The sequence below is a fragment of the Phoxinus phoxinus genome (assembly GCF_949152265.1).
Source record: "Phoxinus phoxinus genome assembly, chromosome: 16".
NCBI lineage: Eukaryota > Metazoa > Chordata > Actinopteri > Cypriniformes > Leuciscidae > Phoxinus > Phoxinus phoxinus.
Window position 1 is genome coordinate 25577132 of NC_136891.1, and position 22240 is coordinate 25599371.

At 37.4% G+C, this 22240-nt stretch overlaps 1 protein-coding gene across 1 annotated transcript; it reads left to right on the forward strand.

The window, feature by feature from the left end:
- Positions 1-3588: 3588 nt before the first annotated feature.
- Positions 3589-21913, forward strand: b4galt6 (UDP-Gal:betaGlcNAc beta 1,4- galactosyltransferase, polypeptide 6). Its single transcript, XM_079583852.1, has 9 exons — positions 3589-4344; positions 9002-9118; positions 9824-9937; positions 11747-11868; positions 11958-12074; positions 12302-12489; positions 14133-14255; positions 14443-14544; positions 18337-21913. Exons 1-9 carry the CDS (start codon positions 4230-4232, stop codon positions 18482-18484), a joined length of 1146 nt encoding a protein of 381 aa, XP_079439978.1. The 5' UTR covers positions 3589-4229; the 3' UTR covers positions 18485-21913.
- Positions 21914-22240: the final 327 nt, after the last annotated feature.

Consider the following 22240-nt stretch of genomic DNA (forward strand, 5'->3'; position numbering starts at 1 on the left):
GCAGAGAATATTAAATAACTATAGTGCTGTAACGACTATGTTGTAACCTCAAGAATGCTGTAGTGAACCAGCTATAGGTTCAGTGGTTGATTGCAGTCCTGTTTTATCATGTTCTCCCCACATGATCTTCTATTCATGTTAGTCAAAAGCTTCGTTTTCGAAGTTATAACCACAATTTAGATGTTTGTTCCCTTCCTATCTATCCTTTGCGCAAACATAATAAATAAAAAATCATGGCATTTCTCCAGTGTCCTTTGGTTTTCGTTTTCACCTTGATCTCCAGTGATACATCAGCTGCTTTTAAAGGCACTTTGCCGGCTGGCATTCCTCCAGCAGCCATAAAGCTTTGTTTATGAAGATATGAAATCTAGAGCAAATCTTCTGTTTGTAGGACCTTAGAACGACCTTGGATGAAAATGGGATCTGATCATGAACGGAGGTCCTGCTTCGAATGATCAGCCTCCCTTTCAATAGTTTCTGTGCAAGGAAGTCTGGTTGGAGGTCATACTAAAGCACTCTGTGTTATTTAGTATGAATGTGTTACCACCACAGATGTTATCTGTAGTGTTAGTTTCAGCAGTTATGTACTCTCCAAAAATAAATTCAGGGGACCTATTGCCACAAATTAAACAAATGCATGGTTGCACGTTAAAAATCTGAATTTATTGATTTCATTCAATATTTTAAAATAGTCTTGATAACTTGGACAGGACTTGAAAAAATGGACAGGATTTCTAGTTCCCAGAATGCTTTGCATAGGACTAAATAAGGAGAATAAATGTTGAAAGGAAGCATAATTTTACGTATTTTTAGTAAAGGGAAAACCTATTTTTAATGCTGTTGTGTTTGATATTTAGTAAGTTTAATTAAGATATTAAGTTTGTTGCTGAACCTAATTTTATTGGAAGTTTGCATAACTTAAAATGTAAAATATTGATGCAAGCTGTTTTTTTTTATGTATAGGCCCTGTTTACACCTGGTATTAAGATGCGGTGTGGTCAATCGGATCACAAGTGGACGATGCTAAATACATGTGTAAATGAGGTCTAAAACATTTTGAGCTTGTCCACTCTCGACCTCTTCCAGATGAAAACGCATTCGACCGAATTTCTTAGTGTAAACTTTTATGTGGTCGAATGTGTTCAAACAGGCACAAATGACTAGGCCTACTCTCTGCCTACTGCAAGCTTGCTAGTCAGACGGGATTTAAACTTTGTCAGCTGAAGACCCAAGTTTGGTTTGAAATGTACAAGCACAATGTTCTCTCACCATTCCTGTTTTTTTAACACGGACTCACAGCTCAGCATGGTCTTGCGGCTGTCAGAGCAGAAACGAATGCTGCTTTCCGTATGTTCAAATGTATTGCACAAGCACATTTTGCCCATTAGATCAAAACCCATACATATACCCGCCCAATGACGCCCATAGACCAGATGAGTGCAGATGGCGGTCAAATTAGAGTGCAGATTGTGGTTGAAGCTGTTTTATGTGCGAAGGGTGTTGAGATAAGGAGAAGAGCTGTCTAATCATGCTAGTTGTGAAAAAACATCATAAAGGCCCTGTTTAAGATATTAAAATATTTTAGCTAGCCTACTCTGTAAATTAGCCTACAAATGTTGTAGACAATGAGTTAATGTACAATGTTACTCTTTCAGTAGCCTACTATTTTGTATTTTCCAGGAATAGATAACATCTCAAACAAATCATAAAGAGTGGCCTGCCATTTCACAAAAAAAGACAGTATTTGTCACATGTAAATAGTGTCAGAGTCTTTGTTTGCATAATAAAAAAAAAGTTTTAACTTCATAATGAATTATTAGTCATGTGGTTACAATATTTACACAGACAAAAAAATTTATTATGTTTTTGGGGATGTCCTTTATTGTTTGTCCTTTATTGTCAAGTGATTTTCTTTGTCAGTGACAAATAACAAATACAGTAATATACAGTAGGATAAGTAATGACAAATACAGTAGGTCATATTGATTTTTCTCTCATTTAACACACATAAATAAATAAAAATTTAATTACAAATGTAAGACAGACCATACTTTATAGTAAATCTTTTAGAAAATTCAACAATAGCCTATACATCAATACTCAAATAAATACTCTTTCACTCAAGAGACCACACGAGGAAACTACAGTAGCCTATTTGTTTATGCAGAACAGTTCCGTAACAACCACTATCAGTGAGTTAAATATAATATGAAACACAGAGAACAGGGCAAATATGTGAAACATGACCTTTAATATGGAAACTCAAATGTATTTTTCAGTTTTTTAATACTTAGATTATTTTTTAACACAGTTATAATCAGATTTATTTATTTCTTCTTTCCACACAACTGCTGCGTGATTCTTCAGTGATTGATGTTTAAATCGAGACAACAACACAAGGTTACAGTTTAAGTTCTGAGTTTATAATGTTATTGAATGATGAATGTGCTTTACTGTTATGACATGACATAGTTTTAAATTTTATTTTTGCTCTTTATAAGGTTTATTGCAGGTGTAAACAGTAACACATTGTTTCATTGGGACCCCTGATTCTAATTCACCTGCACCTTTAAGTCTCAGGGTTTGCACAAGATGGATGCCAACATAACCCATTCCATGTCTTCTCTGGTTCTGTCCTGTATGCCTGAAGAGTGAAGACTATCAGAGTTTAGAGATGCTTGTTGTGTGTGACTTGACTCAGTGACAATTTCAGATACTTTTAGGCCTAGCCCAAATATGGTAATCAGTTACCTGAACAGTTGTTGTTTTTTACATTAAGCTTACTGATATTTTTAATATTATTGTGGGATTCAATGATCTTAGTAAACATCTAAGATTTAAATACTTAAATGCTTTTTTAATGTGTTTTTCGTTGTTGGAAAGCAGTTTGAACCAATTCTGTAGAATGGCCCATATACTAAACTCAGAACTGAAACGGTCCTTGTGTTGTTTTGATTTAAACACTTGAAAAATATGATGAAATAAATCACACAAACTAAAGCAATGAATCTCACAGCAGTTGTGTGGAGTTTGGTGGCCTTACTGAGTTTGAGGTGTGGTCCTGCTAAGCCCTTATTGTGGGGACAAAATGTCCAATGGACTTTTTTGCTCAGCAGTATGTCTTAGCATCTCATGCAGAAATAAATCTGCATATAGTGTAAATATATATAAGCCTCTTCACAATCTGAAAACATGAGTGGCCATATAAATGTGTGTTATTTGCACAGTATTCGCCCTCTTCTCTGTATTATCTGCATTTATTGTAGGCCTACATCCATTAGATGCGACGTTGAATACAAATAGATTGTGTGATACCAAGTAGGAGCTCAAAAACATTTTTTATCAAAATAAAACTTAAAATCTGCCAATAAGTAAAATATTTTAGCACCTCTATCATATAGGTACATTTGCTGAAATTGTAAATTTGTTAAATGTTTCCTGTATTTAGATTTTTTTTAAGCTGCTTTTTTTTTAGCCTTTGATAAAAGTTGTATGTTTGGTTTTGAGCAACCGGCCGGTGAAGACTTTTATTTTGAAAACATTCCTCATGCGTGAGCCTCTCACTGGCAGCCATTTTGTAGGTCACGCCTACCGGAAACTGTGTCTGCACCTGCACCGACAGCAGAACCGAAATCGAAGGAATCCCGGTCGAGCCTCGTCACGTTTCTGTCGGCTCTCCCATCCCGCTCATCGCGGTTTGCTCTGCGGGTCGATCGCCTTTTCACGCCGCCGTGTCGGAGGACTGATCGCTGGAGCGTGGGGGGATTTTACAGAGAGGGGGAAGAGGGAGAAGTGGGAGGAAGGGCAGGTCCCTCATCACCATCACTTTCACTCCCTTCATCATCTCCAAACATCATCATCATCAACGCGACGAGGCGTGTCTGCGCTCACTAGAAACACACTGCAACACTAAACCACCAGCAGCAGCAGCAGCAGCACCTCCGAACAAAATGAATCGCGTTGACCGCACGCCGAGCCCGGACGCCGTTTGATGTAGCACATTTTATTATTTATTTATTTATTTTGATCTGGAATTTTCTTGACTTTTGTTGGGAGAGCGATCGAGCACTGCGGCCTTGCATCCAACTGAATGAACGATGCGGACTTTACCAGCACCCTGATTTATCTCCCCATTTCCCACGGATGACCGTTTCACCCCACCAAACAGCATCTCTTTTCTCCGTTCTGTGTTTTTATGGGAGTGACGGATAGCTAGTAGCCGGGATAAAATGTGGAAGTGGAGGCGGCTGATGCGGTTGTCCAACCGCTCCTTAATGGCCTTCATCTTTTTCTTCTCCATGTCCACGACCTGCCTCTACTTCATTTATGCGGCTCCTGGAATAGGTGAGTCCGTCTGATAACTCCCAGCATCACGAGTGATGTGATTAAACGTGTTAATCGTGTTTCATACATCACTGACTCCAGATACTGATCATCACCTCTCAAACAAGCACTAGTGACAGGATGTGTATAACAACCCAGTGAGCTGCTATCTAACTAATCAGCCATTGAATTGCTATTGCTGTGATGCCCAGAAATGCCAAACAATGCCACCCAGTTAGGCGGCTCAGTAACTAGGTTTTGAGACGCAGACGGTGTTAGATATGCCATATGCGAACACAGTATATTCGGATTTGACTTTCAGTTTATGTTCCTCCTTGAAATATATTGAATAACGATCTGTTTATGTAAAGCTCAATTGCCTCTTGTTGGACCTGCTCATATCATAAACCACATGACTATGGAAGGTTAATTTGTCATTGAGCATTATCCACAAGTTTTTTTTTAAATTTTATTATAACGTTACCTAATGCATTTAAAACTATCAATGGTGTCCTAGTTCAAACATGGAAGTATATTCCCTCCCCTAATTCGGTTGGTAGGTTAGCTTAGATATTATGATATTTACAATTAAATGGCCTATATTGGTATAGTTTAAATGGATATGAAATGCAATTCACCCAAAAAAAAAAAATCCCATAATTTACTCACCCTCAAGCCATCCTAGGTGTAGCCTATGACTTTCTTCTTTCAGCCAAACACAATCAGAGTAACGAGTTATATTAAAACATATCCTGGCTCTTCCAAGCTTTATAATGGGGGTGAATGGTAACTTATATTTTTTAGCCCAAAAAAGCACATCCATCCATCCATCATAAAAGTAATCCATACTACTCCAGGGGTTTAATAAAGGCCTTCTGAAGCGATGCGATTTTGTTAGACAAATATCCATAATTATAACTTTATAAACTATAATCACTGCCTTCTGGTTACGGGTGTATGCGAGTCTAGTTCCGGTGGAAGAGTGACCTCTGATGCATTACTTATTGACGAATGTGGAAGTGCAGAGCAAAACAAAACAACAGTCACGAATTAGAAGAGTCTAAAATTATAATTTTTAAAGAGAAATGTCAGAGGAGCTTGAGTTTGTTGCCTGGTTTGTTTGAACACCGAGAGGCATTTACTCTCACCTAAGCGTAGGCTACGCCAACATCCTACATCATGTGTCGGATCATAGGTCACTCTTCAGCTGGAATTAGCCTACACTCCCGTACGGCCGTTACTGGAAGCCAGTGATTATAGTATAAAGTTATAAATCTGAATATTTTTCTTTCAAAAACGCATAAAAACACTGGAGTCGTATGGATTACTTTTATGATGGATTGATGAGTTTTTTTGGGCCTCAACATCTAAGGTACCATTCACTCCCAATCTAAATTTTGGAAGAGACAGGATATTTTTAATAAAACTCTGATTGTGTTTGGCTGAAAGAAGCAAGTCATACCTAGGATAGCTTGACGGTGAGTAAATTATGGTATCATTTTCATTTTGGGGTGAAGTGAACTGACCCAAGTAGGACTTGTGTACATCTTGTAATGTATGTAAACTATGCAATTTCATAATTAGGCCTACTTCTATTGTCTTTGAAATGGTTAAAGTGCCAAATATACTGACAAGTATTTATGGTAATCTTTAATGTAATTTCTATTTAAACGTGTTTTTGTGTATTTAAATATATTCGTAATTAGCAGTGGTAAAATAGCAATTTAGTACATACAATGTTAAATGTAACATTAAGTAACACACTACAGTTAAAATTAGAATCAAGTAGACTTTACATGTGCTTTAGCATGTTAGTCAATTTAGAATAAGTGGAGCCTACTTTAAAGCATGACAAAAGATTAAGCATATTGATTTAAAGTGTACTTTAAAGCAAAACCATTGATTTGTCATTACTACAATGCGTGTTAAGAAACACTCGTGTTAATGTACTCTCTTTACACTAGTTGTATTGGCATGCTTGCACAAGTGTGTCTTAAATCCTTTGCAGTTTGTCTCGACTTGCTTAACTTACTGTCCTCACACATTTTGTGTCGCTGTTAACCAGCTGTAATATTTAACATCAGCCTGACTGTTGTTGACCTGTTAGAATTTCAAAGAAAGCAGGCATCCACAGCCTTGAATAAGAGTTAGGCCTATGTGTTGATTTGTGGACTTGACACATCAGTCTGCAGTTCTTTTTTCAGTCTCTGTACTAAAATAAAATCTCACTCTAAAACTCCAGGCAGCCCTCCAACACATGCACTACACCAGCAGCAACACACAACCAAATCCTGTTTAATAGCTCTTGCTGTGTTTGTATAATCAGTGCCCAAGAAAGGTAATGTTTTCCTCACTGTTGTTTGACCAGTGTTCACTGGACTGTGTCTAATATGAAGAGCTCTGTGTGGTTAGGAAGATTCAATGTGTTTTTTTTTTTTGTCCCTTGGCTGGCTTGGAGTTAAATTTTTTGGTACCATTAATGGCTGCTGTTTATATTCTGGCTTGAAGATGTGTATCAGCGTTTTGTAATCTACTTGCTGCAGTGCAGTTTCCATACAGCAAAGCTATAAAAAAAAAATATATATATATATATATATATATGACAGCCAAATAAAGCTGTTGTTTTCATTTCAAGACTAGCCTATACTACAACACATTTTTTTATGTGGAATATAATGGACAATATTTGTTTTGCATTATGCAAATCTGATGTCTTGTCTAGACACTACATGTACACATTTATGTGGACAACCAGTTATAATTTACATATAAAATACTTTTTCTTTGGACTACACCCATATATAGTGGAATGGAGATTTTTTGTTTACAAGGTGAGGATTCCCCTGCTAGTGAGGTCCATAAATAAATCGTATAGAAGTTAGGCTAAATGGTAAACAAGAAAAAACTTTCAACATTAATTAAATATAGGCCTAGGCCTATATTTTCATTTAAATATGAAATAGCCTACAGATTTTATATGTGATAAATGAATAATATTAATTACATTTATTTTATTTTACACTATTTCAGCTAAATTAACTAAAGAGAGAGAACAGGACATTTTTAGCTTGCATGATTTTTGTTAAACAGTACAGCAGTTATCGGCCAATACTGATAATCTCAAACTATCCAAATGTCAACTGATGTATTTTTCTAAAATGTACAGTGTATTGTTGTTGCCTGTCTTTGGCCCTCTTTAGTACACTTGTCAAAGTTGTGTAGCTTTGTGCATTTTAAAATATATTAGGCCTAGCCTATAGCTTATATATTGTTTGGGGTTGGCAATATTTTTATTTTTTATTATTTTTAAGTTGACGGGCAGAATCAACTTTGGGCAAAAAAAACTCAAATGCTTTTTTCCATTTTTGAACTATCACCGTTGGCATCATCTCTGTGTAAAAATAAAATAATGATGATGTTATCTTTCTAAAGTCATTTTTTACCCCCCTGTAATTTGGCTCCAACTCTCAGGTAAAAATTATAATTTTGTCCCCCCTCTTCAAAATAGTGAATTACTCAGTAAATAATATACCCATGGCCATGACATTTAAAATGTTGGTTTTCATCACTATTTATGTTTGTCTTTCTTCTTAAAAAGGATTCACAAAAGCTGGGGGAAATTTTGAAATTTGATTGATTTGACACAGAATGACCCAATAAGTGTTTTCTGTTTTTATATTTTAAAATGTAATTTAATTATCTGATGGCAAAGCTGAAAAATTTCTCCAGCCTTCAGTCACAAGTTCCTTCAGAAATCATTCTCATATGCTGATTTAATGCTCAAGGAGCATTCATTATTACTATCAATGTTAAAAAACAGTTGTTGCTTAGGCTACTATTTTTGTGAAATCTGATATATACAGAAAACTGATACTGGTTCTGATTTTTTTTCAGGATTCTTTGATGAATGGAAATCTTGAAACATAAGTGTCTTTACTGTTACTTTTAATCAATTTAATGCATACATTCCTTACAAAAGTAATAGGCTAATTTCTTTTCAAAAACATATCTTACTGACCCCAAACTTTTAAACAGTTAAATATAAATAAATATTTATATTTATGTGTATATATGCAAGCGAGCTTGTCCTTTACATGCATGCAGTAATTAAAAGATTATTCAGTCATTTAGATATTAGTCTAGCCTATATTTCAAGAGTGTATACTTGTCTGCTTACATAGTTTGTCCCATAGCAGGATGTGAATCTCAGTTCAGACTTCCCTTCAGACTTAGTTGATGCGTAATGGTTGACATGCTGCTTATCTCGGTTCATTTCTTCTCATATCTGGACTCGGAAATGTTGGACTCAGGAATGCTGCTCTGCTGACATAATCTTATTGTAGCAGTAGTTAATCTAAAACATAACTACATTACACTGACAAGAGCTGATGCTAAACCACAGACAGCCATTGATGCTTACAATGATAGCTGTGTATAGTTTCATGCTCTTAAAGCTTCTCAGTGCGAGGAAGAGGGGAGAAAAGCTTTCAGTTTTGCTGTCCAGTTACAAATGTTTTACAATACGGATATTTTCACATTGCTGTTATGACATATTTTTTGTAATTCAGCAGCTCCGAGGTACTTGGTCATTGCACTTTTAACACACTAAATGAACACTGTTTCCTCTTTACATCATTTGGGAAATGCTTTAAATGCTGCCTCTCTTTCTCTGTTTCAGTCAACACATATTTCTTCATGGTACAGGCTCAGGGTATCATGTTACGAGACAATGTGCGGACCATTGGTCACATGATCAGGCTATACACCAATAAGAACAGTACTCTCAACGGCACAGGTAAGAGTCAACGACAACTTCTCTTCATAATAACATTGACCAGGCTGAACTTTGAACTGAACCCTATTGCAAAGGCCCAGGTATACTGTTCTGCATTTTGCTTTGTGTAGCGCACAGTTTAGTATGCAAGTCTTTCAAAATATACTCCATTGATCGTGAATGCGGATGGATGTGCTCAGTGAGTTCGTACTACATCCTGGACCTTTGTTTTTGAGCGCTCAAATGACTTGCTCATGTATTGTTGTTGACCGTGTGCACAAAAAAATGTGTTTATGCGGACATCAGAGAACTGCGCGGATGATGAAATTTACATCACACAAGCTGGAGCGGAACATTGACATGGATAGTTAGTACACTTTCGGCTAAGTGGATCCTGTTCCTCTGCTTCAAGGTCAACATGAAGTCAATTTGACCGTATGTTCCTGGTCTCACTGTGAACTAGTCTGTTCACTATGTTGTTCCAAGGCAAAAAAAAAGTATTTGTAATCTCAGAAGTCAGAATATAATAACTTGGTCTTCTTCTGAAATACAAAATCAATTCTTTTCACTGTCCAATCAATTCCCAATGGATAAAACCAAGTGCCGCTGCACATTTTTTTCTCGTTGAATACCTTTTCCTCATTGAATACCTTTTCACTCATGAATATATATAAAATGGGAGCGACAATTCACATTAACATGTCTTCTCTGTCTTTGTTTTGACAGATTATCCTGATGGAAATAATTCTAGCGAGTATATCGCTCAACCAACCACATACCTCCCTGAGAACTTCACATATGCTCAGAACCTGCCCTGTCCTGAACGGTTACCTTCTATGAGTAAGTTCAAAAATTAACTTGTCTACTTGACTCAAATTATTTGAAAACAGTTAGATGTTGCTAAGCCAAATATGTGATACTCAAATAAGTACACAAATACTCTTGACTAAAGTGCACATATAGGATAAACTAAAGCCGTGTTTCCACCGCAGGAACTTTGGGGTGGTACTCGTGTGTTTACACTAGGGATGGGTATTTTTCAAAAATATTGCATTCGAATATTTGGGCTCATAAAATTCAAATATTCGAATATTTGTTTATTTAAATGACGTTTAACGAAAAAGACGTTCTTTTTAAAGTTAAGTTTTTTTTTTTTTTTTTTGGTCACCATTTCTGAAGAAGCTTAAGATTAGGCATAGGGATGCTCATATTGACCGTTTAACCATTAACCGAAAGTAAAAAAAAATGACAGATTAATACTATCAGTTAGCCTAAACTGTTTAAAAGTAAAAAAATAAATATATATTTTTAGCTTTTTTGTTGTTGTTTGTTTGCTGCATGGTTAAAAAAAAATAGTATATAGCCTATATTTGGTAACTCACTGTCTCACTCACGGGGTGCGTCGACACGCGCAACCGCACGCGCCTAAAGACATATTTCGCTGAGCAAGCTAAATGAATCAAGCGAAAAGAAGCCTACTCTGTGGGACCATTTCGACAGAAAGGGCGACGAATGTCCCAACATAAAACAGTTGCCAAAAAGTACATGGTTAATCAAATATTTCTGGCTATATGTGATGTGCGCATCCAATGGACACTTTACTATCCCATCAGGCTACGTTAGAGGATTTGTGTGTAGGTAGCGACGCAACTGATGCTGTAGGTCACATAACAATGCCAACATGGCTCCGGATTACATTCATACAATATAGTATAACATACTTTTTAACAGTCATGAAGTAATTGCTTATTCAAATTAAGCATCTACCCTGAGAATGTATGTGATTTTGGATGCAGCCTTTGCCTTACTTTTCAGTATTGACATTTTTCTTGCTGTGATTATTGTTGGATTTTTTTTTTTTTTTTTTTTTGTGTGCTAAACTTGGTGCAGTTCTTTATGGGGTTGTGGTGCCCCTTTTTCTTTTGGCCAAATGAATGCATCCTAAAGGGTCTTAGTAAAAACAGTCTTTTACAGTCTGCTGTAAAACAGCCTCTGTTTGAGGAGTGTGACTGTTGCCTCTCTAAAATACTTTCTAGCCAGTTAGCTTCTTAATCTAGATATCCCAGTTGTATGCTCTGTATCTCATTCGTCTCTCTGTGAGTAACACCCATCAAATTGGCTGTCAGAAGCTTTTAACTGGTATTCACTAGGGGTGTGACGACGCACTTATCTCACGAGAACGAGACAAGATTTTTGCACTATTTTATGTAGGCCTAAATCCTCAATGACAAAATTCATCACTGGAAAAATAGTCTGCAGGTGCATTTAGAAATGTTTTAACTAATAATCTTGTAAAATGAATGTCATTTCAATTCTACTTTGAGTATGAATTAACAAATGCATTAAAAGACAACAATATATAAGCGCTGTAAAAGGTTTTGCCACGAACTCAACTGACTGGCTCCTGTATGAGTTCACATGAATCTCTTCAGACCTTACTGTACATGAATTATGCACTTCCAGAACTTCTGATTGAGGCTGTGTGTGGCCTCCTAATTGAACACCTTTCCAGAAATTGAACATAGAAATAAAAATAGTATAAACAACAAAAATAAATAACAGTTTTTAACAAAATTGTATTCTCAAAAATTTAATTGTATTCTCAAAAATATCGTTTTCTTATTTGCTTGCTGTTGTATTTCCTTGCAGAGGGTCAGATGGAAGTCAACATGACGGAGGTTCCTGCAGAGGAGATTGAAGTGAGGCTCAAACGTCTGGACATTAAATTTGGAGGCCACTGGAAGCCCAAAGATTGCAAACCACGCTGGAAGGTGTGTCACTGTTGTGGTTACATCATTCAAAAAAGGTCATCAGGACATCAGCGTGACTGCTTTAGTCTTTCTCTCTTTCTTTCTCTCAGGTGGCCATACTAATCCCTTTTAGGAATCGACATGAGCATCTTCCCATCCTCTTTCAGCATCTCGCCCCTATGCTCCAACGCCAACGCTTGCAGTTTGCCTTTTATGTCATTGAACAGGTATGTGCTCTAATACTTCAAAACTTTATTGCCATTACATATTTGTCTGTAATTTTGCCTGGTGAGCTAATCAACAATAATAACATACAATAAGTTTTTTTTTTTTTTAGCCTAATAAGCATGTGGACTTCCAGAGAGGCATTTATATGGGATGTAAATGGGATGAAATTGAAGTTGCCTTTTAGTCTAGTCTGTGCATTTTTTCAGTCATGCATTTGTGGTTTCAGGCGGGTACTCAGCCGTTTAACCGTGCCATGCTGTTTAACGTGGGCTTTAAAGAGGCCATGAAAGACCTGGACTGGGACTGTATGGTGTTTCATGACGTCGATCACATCCCAGAAAACGACCGTAATTACTACGGCTGTGGTCAGATGCCTCGTCACTTCGCCGCCAAGCTCGACAAGTACATGTACATGTAAGTGATCCGTCTGAAAGGTTTACTTTAGTTATTCTCTCTTTTCATTACTTTTAACCTCCTCTTTCTGCTTTTTTTTCTGATTGTTTAACGTTTATTTTCTTTATTGCCCGGCTCTTGATGTTCCAGGTTTTTAATGCAGATAAGTTGAGTTCAGTTTTTCAAAGTGCGTATTTTAGACAATTCTAGTGTTTTTGAGCACAAACATTGTCGTGTTTGAGTGTATAAACTGTTGTGATGTTATCCACCGCCTATAGACCCTTGTGGATTTTAAGGGATATGTATTTGTGTTTAGTTACAGTTAGTTGGGTGTTTGTGCGGTTTTATCTTTCTAATTAAGATCTAAAATTAGCTTTTTCACTGAAACAAAGATTTTTTTTTTTTTAATAGTTTAATCAAAACCAGGATGTTTTCACAAACCTATTCAAGAATGTTCAAAGCTTAATCTTGAATGCCACAAAATAATGTGTGAAAACAATATAGTTTCTCACCATTTAGATTTGCCACTTCCTTGATCATGAGATGTAAACGTGTGAACTGCCTTTTTACTTGCAAAACTAACTGGCTTAGTGTTAAGACAAAACTAGATGAAGAAAACATTTTGTGATTTCCTCAACATTAGCATTTGTATTTCAGCTTTAATTTGAGAGAAAGTGTGAGTCCATCAAATTCATGCTACATTTGGGCTAATATTCAGGGTGTATTTGCATTGATTTGAATGTTTTTTTTTTGTGTGGCTATTGAGTTTCCTAAATAATCTTGTTTAACCATTATTTTCTCCATTCTTTCATGCCATGGTTTAGAGTCGTTTCTTTATATATTCTTCTATATTTTTAAGAAATGTTGAAACATTTCCCTTTTTCCTCATTCATCTGATCAATGTCTGTCCAAATCATTTTCATGGGCTTCCAGAAACCTGTGTCATGTAGATGTTAAGGGGCTGAAAACCCTTAATTCTTAGTTCACTTCCTGGTCTATTGTTTCTGCATACGTGTGTCTTTTTATGAGAGATCAGCTCACATGTTTGGTCAAATAAATGCAGGGCTGCAGCATTTTAGCATTTTCACAGCAGCTCATAGAAGACTGAATTGGTTTTGGGACGTGGTGATTTTAGGACTGTTTGTTATGCAGATTATGTAATTTGTGTAATGAGGTGTAAACGCAGCTCTAATTGTCTCTCAAAAGTATTTGGGGTAGTTGGAGAATTTACCCTTATTTTGCATGTGACCAAGGACTGATTTAAGACCCCGTGGTTCAGCTTTGCTTTGGTTGAGTTTTAAGGACAGTTGTTCGTGTGAACGTGTTCTGGTTGAAACTAAAATGCTTTGTGGGGAGATTGCAAGGAAGTAAATGTGCTTTATCTCCTCATCACCTTGTGAAGTAGCATGATAGTCTGTGCTATTAAAAGGCTTGTTTTTTGTTGCCTATTGCTTTCAAGTGATTCCTGATGGTAAGGTTTCTGTTTCTTCTTTATTTATTTTTTCCCGCTCCTTCTCTTGTTTGTTTAATCGTTTAGATATTTTTATTTCTTTTATTTCATACAAGTGATTGCATATTGGTACTTTAGTTTACTTGGTTTTGAAGTGTGTGTGTGTGTGTGTGTGTGTGTGTGTGTGTGTGTGTGTGTGTGTGTCTGTTTTCAGTCTTCCCTACAATGAGTTTTTCGGTGGAGTAAGTGGACTTACTGTCGAACAATTCCTCAAGATCAATGGCTTTCCCAATGCATTCTGGGGCTGGGGCGGAGAGGACGATGACCTCTGGAACAGGTCAGTTATGTTTAATTAGATTTCTAAGAGCAGCATAACACATATATATTTATAACTATCCAGTATACTTTTGTGTAACAATTTATTGCTTCACCATATTTCTGTGCATGACTAAAGTACGTGTCATGTTATCATAAATAAATAGATGCATATTTAACAGAAATGTGGGTGGGTTTCTTTTTTTCAGGGTTCATTATGCAGGTTTCAATGTGACCAGGCCAGAAGGTGATATTGGCAAATACAAATCTATTCCCCATCACCACCGAGGAGAAGTGCAGTTCCTGGGCAGGTCAGTTCACACACACGTACTGTATGTAAACACTAGTCTATGAAGTTTAGGTGAATCCCAATTCTCTGTCTTACCCCTTCCCCTTAGTTTTGCTCTCGATCAAAACGAGAATTGGGATAGCCCTTACTCTCATGTGAACGTGAACTAAGGGGTAGGGGTAAGACAGAGAATTGGGATTCACCCTTACTGTAGGTGTAAAGGGGTGCACTACAGAGCACTTCAAATACAACCATACAAAAGGGTACTGTGTTCCTTCTTCTTAATCAACAGTATTTATATTTGCGTATTTAAACATTTTCCCCCGCGTGGTCACCACGCACTATATTTACTGTGTTAATTCTTCTCTCAGCGTGGCCACCACGACATGCCTAAATTCGTCAATCTAGGACTTTCAAAATTGCCTGTCTCCGTCGATGCAGGTCTTTCCCAAACAAGTGCCTCCTCTAATGTCCGAACCTTCGAACGAGCACCTTGTCTGGTGTTTGAGAAATTTTCTATCAGACCTATTCTCAAAACTCTGGCCCTTTTAGAGAAGAATTAACACATGGCATTTGAGAACTTACTTTTAGGCTTATTCTCAAACCCTGTTTGGAAACGCTTATTCCAAAACTCTGACCCTTTTAGAAAAAATATTCAATACGCAAATAATTTTCTTATCCACCATGTGAATAATTTAAATTTTCTCTCACCGTCTTGTGAGTCTCACTGTCTGTGAGTTCTTTAATTGCGTCCACCTAGGTCGTCGTGAGGAGTTGAACAATTCTCTTTCCTCAAGCTTGAGGATATTGAGCCGTAGAGTGTTCTCTCGGGATGGCCAGTCAACTGTTCCCCTCACGACGATCATCGGTTTTGCAATCGCATCCTCGTCGCCATTTGTTGTGGAAAATTACCTCAATATTAAAACCTGGATGAAGGAGACAAAGTCGATTCTCAAGAGATTAAACAAAGTATTTTATTTCATGCATGAAATAGGCGTTCAACATACAGACAGTGTCTAAGTATGAGAAGGCCCATGGCATTCTCACGCAGAGAGCATCTGACATGAGAAGGCGAAGGCTAGTCCCTTTCGCCAAGTTTATATACCCTAACACACCCTGAGTGGGTTGCATCTTGTCATAAAGATTTGTCTCTCGTTTACCTTAAATGGAGATGTCTTAGCTCATTAGCTCATGTCCAACCCAAATTCTAACTGGTCTGAGCAACGTCATGTCTGCAAAAGTTTCCTATTCTTTAGCTGCTGCTCTTGTTCACACATCTTGTCTATCTTTTCGATCAAAGCTGCGCACACACTTTTCACACTTGTACAAAAAGTCACTTGCTACTTAGTTCTTCTTAGAACATATTGTTCCTGCAAGCTTGTTCTAACCTTATGCATTTCTAAAAAAGCTTTATTTTATATCTTTAATAATGTGCTTTTTGCTTATATGATTATATTCCTTTAAATGCTTATGAGTAAATGAAAGTTCAACGTTAATACAAGTTGTACCCATACAAAAGCAAAAGAAACACATCTAAATGTAAAATTTCCATAACAAGGGTTGGCTATCGTTTGAATTTGAATGATTCTGATTCTGCTTATTGGTTCTAATTTTGATTGATTCCAAATTTTGATTCCAATTGAATGTGAGCTTGCCTTGAATGTGTGTGAAGCACAGAAAACAGCGCACAGGTCTTGTGGTTTAAAGTCATGTTAAAATGTACACTAACCGTGCGTTCACACCGCCGCTGGCGAGAGCGGCAAAATTCTGATGCTCTGACGTAGATCGAATGCTTGGTCTTTTTTACAACTTTATTTAAAGGGACCGCAAAGCAAACAAGCACGTCGATCGTTATTTTTGCAGAAAATTGATAGAAGAATTTAACATAGTGACATGTTTGCTAACGAAATAAACCAATTTAAAGCCATTTGTGTGGTGTGGCTTTTGTGTTCATGGTTAGGTGCTATTCTAATTTGCATTCCCGCTGAAAAACAAGCGTTCAAGCACGAAAATCTTGCCTATAAATAGTGTAGCGCCGCCTTATCAAATTCAAATGATCAACCTCTCCTCTGTTTTGTTTGGGAACTAATGTGGTCGGAACTAGGGCTGTGTTGAAAAAATCGATTCACCAATTTGAATCGATTTTCATATTAATTTCTAAAGATCGATCCGTAACTCAGAGGATCGATTTAATAATAGGCCTACATTTTCCCCATAAACACACTGAGACATGGCGACCGGCGGTGCTGCTAATGCGGTTTCTCTGAATCACTTGTTGACCAGAAAGGAGGAAAGAGCCGTTCACAGCGCGTGCAAATTCGTTTTCCAGGCGCGCCTCTGTTCATGGTTGCATAGCAACGGCAGACGCAACGGGAAAGCACGCGCTTGTGGAGAGGAGAAAGCGGTGCCAACTGCGCTCTCCATGATGACGAGGAAGTATCATCAAAAAATTTATTGATTTCTAGCCCTTGCATTAGCTTTACTACTAGATATATTCATTGAGATGATGAGAAATAAAAAGCCGCCCTGTACAGCTATGATCAGCTGTTCGGCCGAGCTTTCCATGTTACGGAAAGGCCGCTGGTTTTTGTCACATGACCTATTGAGATGCATTGAAGTGCTTCTCACTGAATTTGCACACGCATAAAAAGCGATATGTGAACGGCCCCTAAAGTGGTATGGTGTGCGGTTGGATCTAGTTTAAAAGGCCTTTTAAATATGAACGCAGTTTTGGATTAAATAAAAGGACAGTCAAGTCAAATAAAACACGTTTTATCTCCTGTTTAGTTGGTAACACTACATTAAGATACCATTCATTAACATTACTTAATGCCTGATCTAACATCAACACATTGAGTGAAGAATATATTTTTACAACATTAATGTATGTTTGTGAATGTTATTTAATACAAACACTTGATTGTTCATGAACAGTTAAAACTTTTGATTTTAAAAATATAAGATCGGATCAGATCGAATAATGATAATCGATTCAAGATCTTGAGAATCGGAATCAAATCGATTCTTGAAATTTGAATCGAAACCCAGCCCTACGGAACCAAAGTTTACACTGCGTTCCCTGGAGTCCTCTCAAACAGAGCACTTCTACATTCCGATTGGTTGCTGCCGGTTGCCGCCGAACCATAGCTCATTACCATAAAGTTGACCTGACTTCAACTCTCCTTGCCTCTCTTACCGTGTTAAGAGGAATCGAAATTTTTATTTTATATCCAGTATCCGATTCCTGACCTTAAGTATTTGATTCCAGAATATGTCAAGTTGTGCCCAGCTTTAATGGCCGACAATTCCAACGTTTGTGCTAAGTTTCAAGAGTTTGAGCATGTTAAGGCCCCCAAAAGGTTGAAAGAAAAATTATAATAATGAGAATCCTTAGAAAACAATAGGACCCCACGTCCCCTGGGCTTGGCCCCTAAAAACAGGAACTGCATGCTTGGCAGAGGGTCAAGTCGACACTGTGGAAGCATCTTTGTGAAGGAAAATTGTCATTGCTCCACCTTCTTCCTCAATCTCCTTTCTGTTTATCTCCAATTTTGGAGGCTAGGACTTCAAGAACTAAGATTTTGAGGGTGGAAAATAGCTTTCTTTTACTGCACTGTTCGATCTTTACCTCTGACCTGCTTACACTTCACCTGACCTTAAACAAAAGTTGCATTCATCTGTTGCTATGTAGCCTAGAGTGGATTGACCTATGTGTGACAAACACATTTGCAGTCATACGTATATAGATCTCTGCAAATTGTAGCAGATTATCTCAAGGACACACTAACCCACGTTCATCTCGCCCTCCCCTCAGGTACAAGTTGCTGAGGTACTCTAAAGAGCGGCAGCATCTGGACGGTTTGAACAATCTGCAGTACTCTCCGGAGATCTCTTTGAGCAGCCTGTATAAGAACATCACGGTCAATCTGAATCCCGAGCTCGCCCTCATAGCAGAGTACTGACAGGCTTCGCCCCCTCTGCGTGACCCCGAGTCAGAAAATGTGATGTATCGATGCCAAATGCCCTTAAAAACAGGAGTGAGGAGGGCAAAGGCCTGTCTAATGCACAGTTAGTTGTGTGACGTGAGTGTGTGTGCGTATGTACGATTACTGGATCATATCTGTGAAAGTGTATTAGTGTGACTGCGTGCGTTTAATTGCATGTTCCTATGTCCATGCTGGCTTTAGCGAATCAGATCACAACACATTTTTAAAAAAAGGTGTGGAGTGCCAGCGTCAACAAATCAGATGTTTACTGCGAAGCCTTAATTTAATTTTATAGGCTATCAAACTCTAGATCTAGTCATCTGTGCTTACATTGTAGAAAGCTTGGTTTTACATTACAACAGCACTCTTGACGCCAATAGACATTTTGTCATGTTCTGTTAGTATAATTTTTTATACATATCGTTTTTTAAGAGACAAATTGTTTAGAAGTCGTCAATGCAGTTTAAATGGATGTATTTTAAATCTGTCCTTCACTTCAACTTTTTTTCTTGTATTACGATATACATTTCACCTTGGTGGTGTGTTAAGTTTATTTTCCCCCCAATTCCATGGCTAAACAGAAGGCTGTGACGAGTTGCGTGCATGACCCTGTCTCCCCTGTAAATAACTGGCCTTTTAAACAATGCTTTAGCTTTGTCCCCCAAAAGACGCCTGTGATTCCAGTGGAAACACTCTTCTTTTTGGCAGCTAATTGTTGTTTTTGACATCTGTTAATTATTTTTTTTATTCTTCAATGGTGTGGGACACGACTGACAGTCAAAAAAATATCAGCGATGACTGCAGAATGCAAAAAAAGAATCAAAAACAGAATACTGATATCATTACCTGCTGCATGCCTTAATTTATTTTTTGTTAAATGATTATTTTGTCTTAAAGAATTTATATTTTTTGTCGTATTGATTTTTTTTTTTTTTTGTCTTTTGTTAATAGCATAATCATTCTCATGTCTCACTTTTGAAGTGCACTCCAAGGTAGTAAAAGAAATGACTGAAATGATAGCAAGGTGTTTAGGAGACAGGTCGTTCGCAGGATGACCTGTAGGTCAGTCAGGTTCGCAGCTGCTAAAGCCAAAACGCCCTTCGCAGGGTTTGGCGTGTGTCTCAACCTGTGTGTTTTTGTCTGTTTGTGTGTGTAGCTCTCAGTGTGAAGTACTGGGTGATGTTGCGCTCCGGTAGGGCCGAGATGAGAGAGCGACTTCGCCGTTGCTCTTGAATGGCATTCGGAGTACCCTTGGGCCATGACGACTTTATGCTGTTAAAGTTTTGAGCATTACAAGCTGTACATGTTTGCCTTTTGTATATAATTTTTTTTTTTTTTTTTGAGTTGTCGATGTACCATACATTGCTTTAGGTTTTTTTGTGTATATTTTAAGTTATCATATAAATGTCCTAAAACTGCTATTTCATATCTTCTCATAGCTATCTGTGTGCGTGTGTATATGTGTCCACTCAGAATTACACATTGAAGGTGAGATTTTGTCAGCAGCATGGTTTGCGATATTAACTGGATTTAATGACACTTGAAGTTGAGACACTCAGCTCACAAAAACGCTTTATTGCACCTGCTTTCAAGGCTTTTTGTTGGTTCTTTCCATCTGCATGTCTCTGAAGTGTAGATGAGCCATGGCATCTCTGAGGTCCTCAGCTTGCTTTGTCTTTTTTTCAGTGGATGATTTCCTGAAACCCTAGTATGGTCTCTTCCCATTGATGGTGTTCCCGACGTGATCTCCAGTGCCCAGTCTGTTGTTTACAGTCTCTTCTTAAACCATCAGACTAGCAGTTGGGTCTAATCAGACCTGTTTAATGTGGTTACGGGTTACAAAAACAAAAAAACATATGACCAACTCCGAGGAATTAAAAAATTCTGTCATTTCAGAAATGAACTGAATATAATATACTTAAATGGAGGTTACTGGTGCCAAAGTCTGCTTTTTCTCATTAAACACTCCCTTTTTACTCTCTTCCTCTTTCAGCATTGTGTGGTAAAATGTAGCTCTAGGACTTAATCTTAATCTAAACATTACGAGCTAGTCGCTTTGAAGGTCTGCCAGTGTGTTTTTTGGTACACATGAAGCGAGTTTGTGTATGAGTATGTGTCATATGCAGTCTAGTGTAAGAGGATTGCTGTAGGCTAGAGACTGAAGTGGAACACGGCTGAAAAAAACCCTTGCCTCGCTTTTCCACCGCACAGGGCCAACGAATTTACATAAGCAAAGTTTAGGCAAAGTTGGCATCTAATATGGGATGCCAAGCTATTGTTTTACGCCCTGTGTTTGTGTTGAGGCAGCTAATGGGATTAATAGGTGTTGTTTAATGTAGAAATAGAGGCATTTTATACCGGTTATAGGCTTTCGAAGAGGGGAAGTGTGGTTAACAAGTACTAGTTTCCTGAATGCTCAATTAAAGAAGTATCATTCCATCTTCACAGTGCACTGTTTTCTTGTTTGCAGGCAGTAGGCCACACTTTAGTGTGCTAACAGAGTGAAAAAGTGGTCTTATTCTGCAATAAGTCGGGTAGGCCTGTTACGGATTGTGTTAATCATTAGCTTTTGTGCCACTGCAAAATGCTTTTATTTGGTTACACAGATTGGTACTGAAATTTGTCACAACGTTCTTAAAGTGAGGTGGGTAATGTTAAGTTGATTTTTTTTTTTTTTTTTTTTTACTTTTTGGATATAACTTTTTTTTTTTTATTATTATTATTATGGGAAACAGACTGCCCTGGTGTGTTTGGATCTGGTGGTATCAGTTGTAGCTTTTAAGGAAGATTTGTTCAGTGCAGTCATTTGTCTGCCAATTTAGATTCATCATCTCATTTTCCAGCCCAAACTGACCCCTCTCATTGCTGCCTCATCCTGTTCAGCTGTCTTTCGAAAATATCCAGAAGAAACAATATAAAGATAGAAAATTTTAAAAGATAATTTATTTACATTACATATGTGTAGAGTGTTACATTTTTGCAGTATTCATATTTGTGCCTTGATTTTTCTTTTCTTTTTTTCCTTCAATTTCGCATTGTTTGTTGGGATGTGCAGTGGGTTGCGTGTGGATGGTGTTTAAAGTTAGAATTGGGAGCACATTTACATTTTTTCTTTAAGTTTTTTATTTAAATCTGGAGCTGTGTCTATAAATCTAAAATGTCTGCTGGTCATTCAGTGGGAACTGAAAAACATGAGGATTTTCTCCCGTGTTTGTATCTCCAATGTTGAGGGTCCACTTTAACTGTAACACCAGTATGAGAAGCAGAATGTCTTGAGATGCCAGCTGCTTCGACTGACATGTACGATGGTTCCAGACAACTTTTTTGTTTTGTTTTTGTTGTACCGGTCTGTTCACTGCGTTTCACTCTGTAATGATCATTAAAAGACTTTATAGTTGAAAACTTATTCTGAGTCTGATATCTTCAATTGGTCTAAGGGTGACCGGGTGTATTCAGGGTCCAAAATAACTCTTGCCAAGCACCAAATGCGTTATTTTTTTTGTTTGTTGAATAAATAGTTATCCGCTTTTATTACAGGCAAGCCACAAAGACATTATTTGTTAATGTTTAAGTTGACATTGGCTTGGTGTGTCACAACCTTTAAACAATGTCAAAGAGCTTGAGTGCAAAGACTACAGCTGACTGCCAACTAGCATGTGCGTTCTGCATTTGCGTGCAAGTAAATAATTACTGTATATATAGACGGTATCAATAATCTATATTCTTCATTCA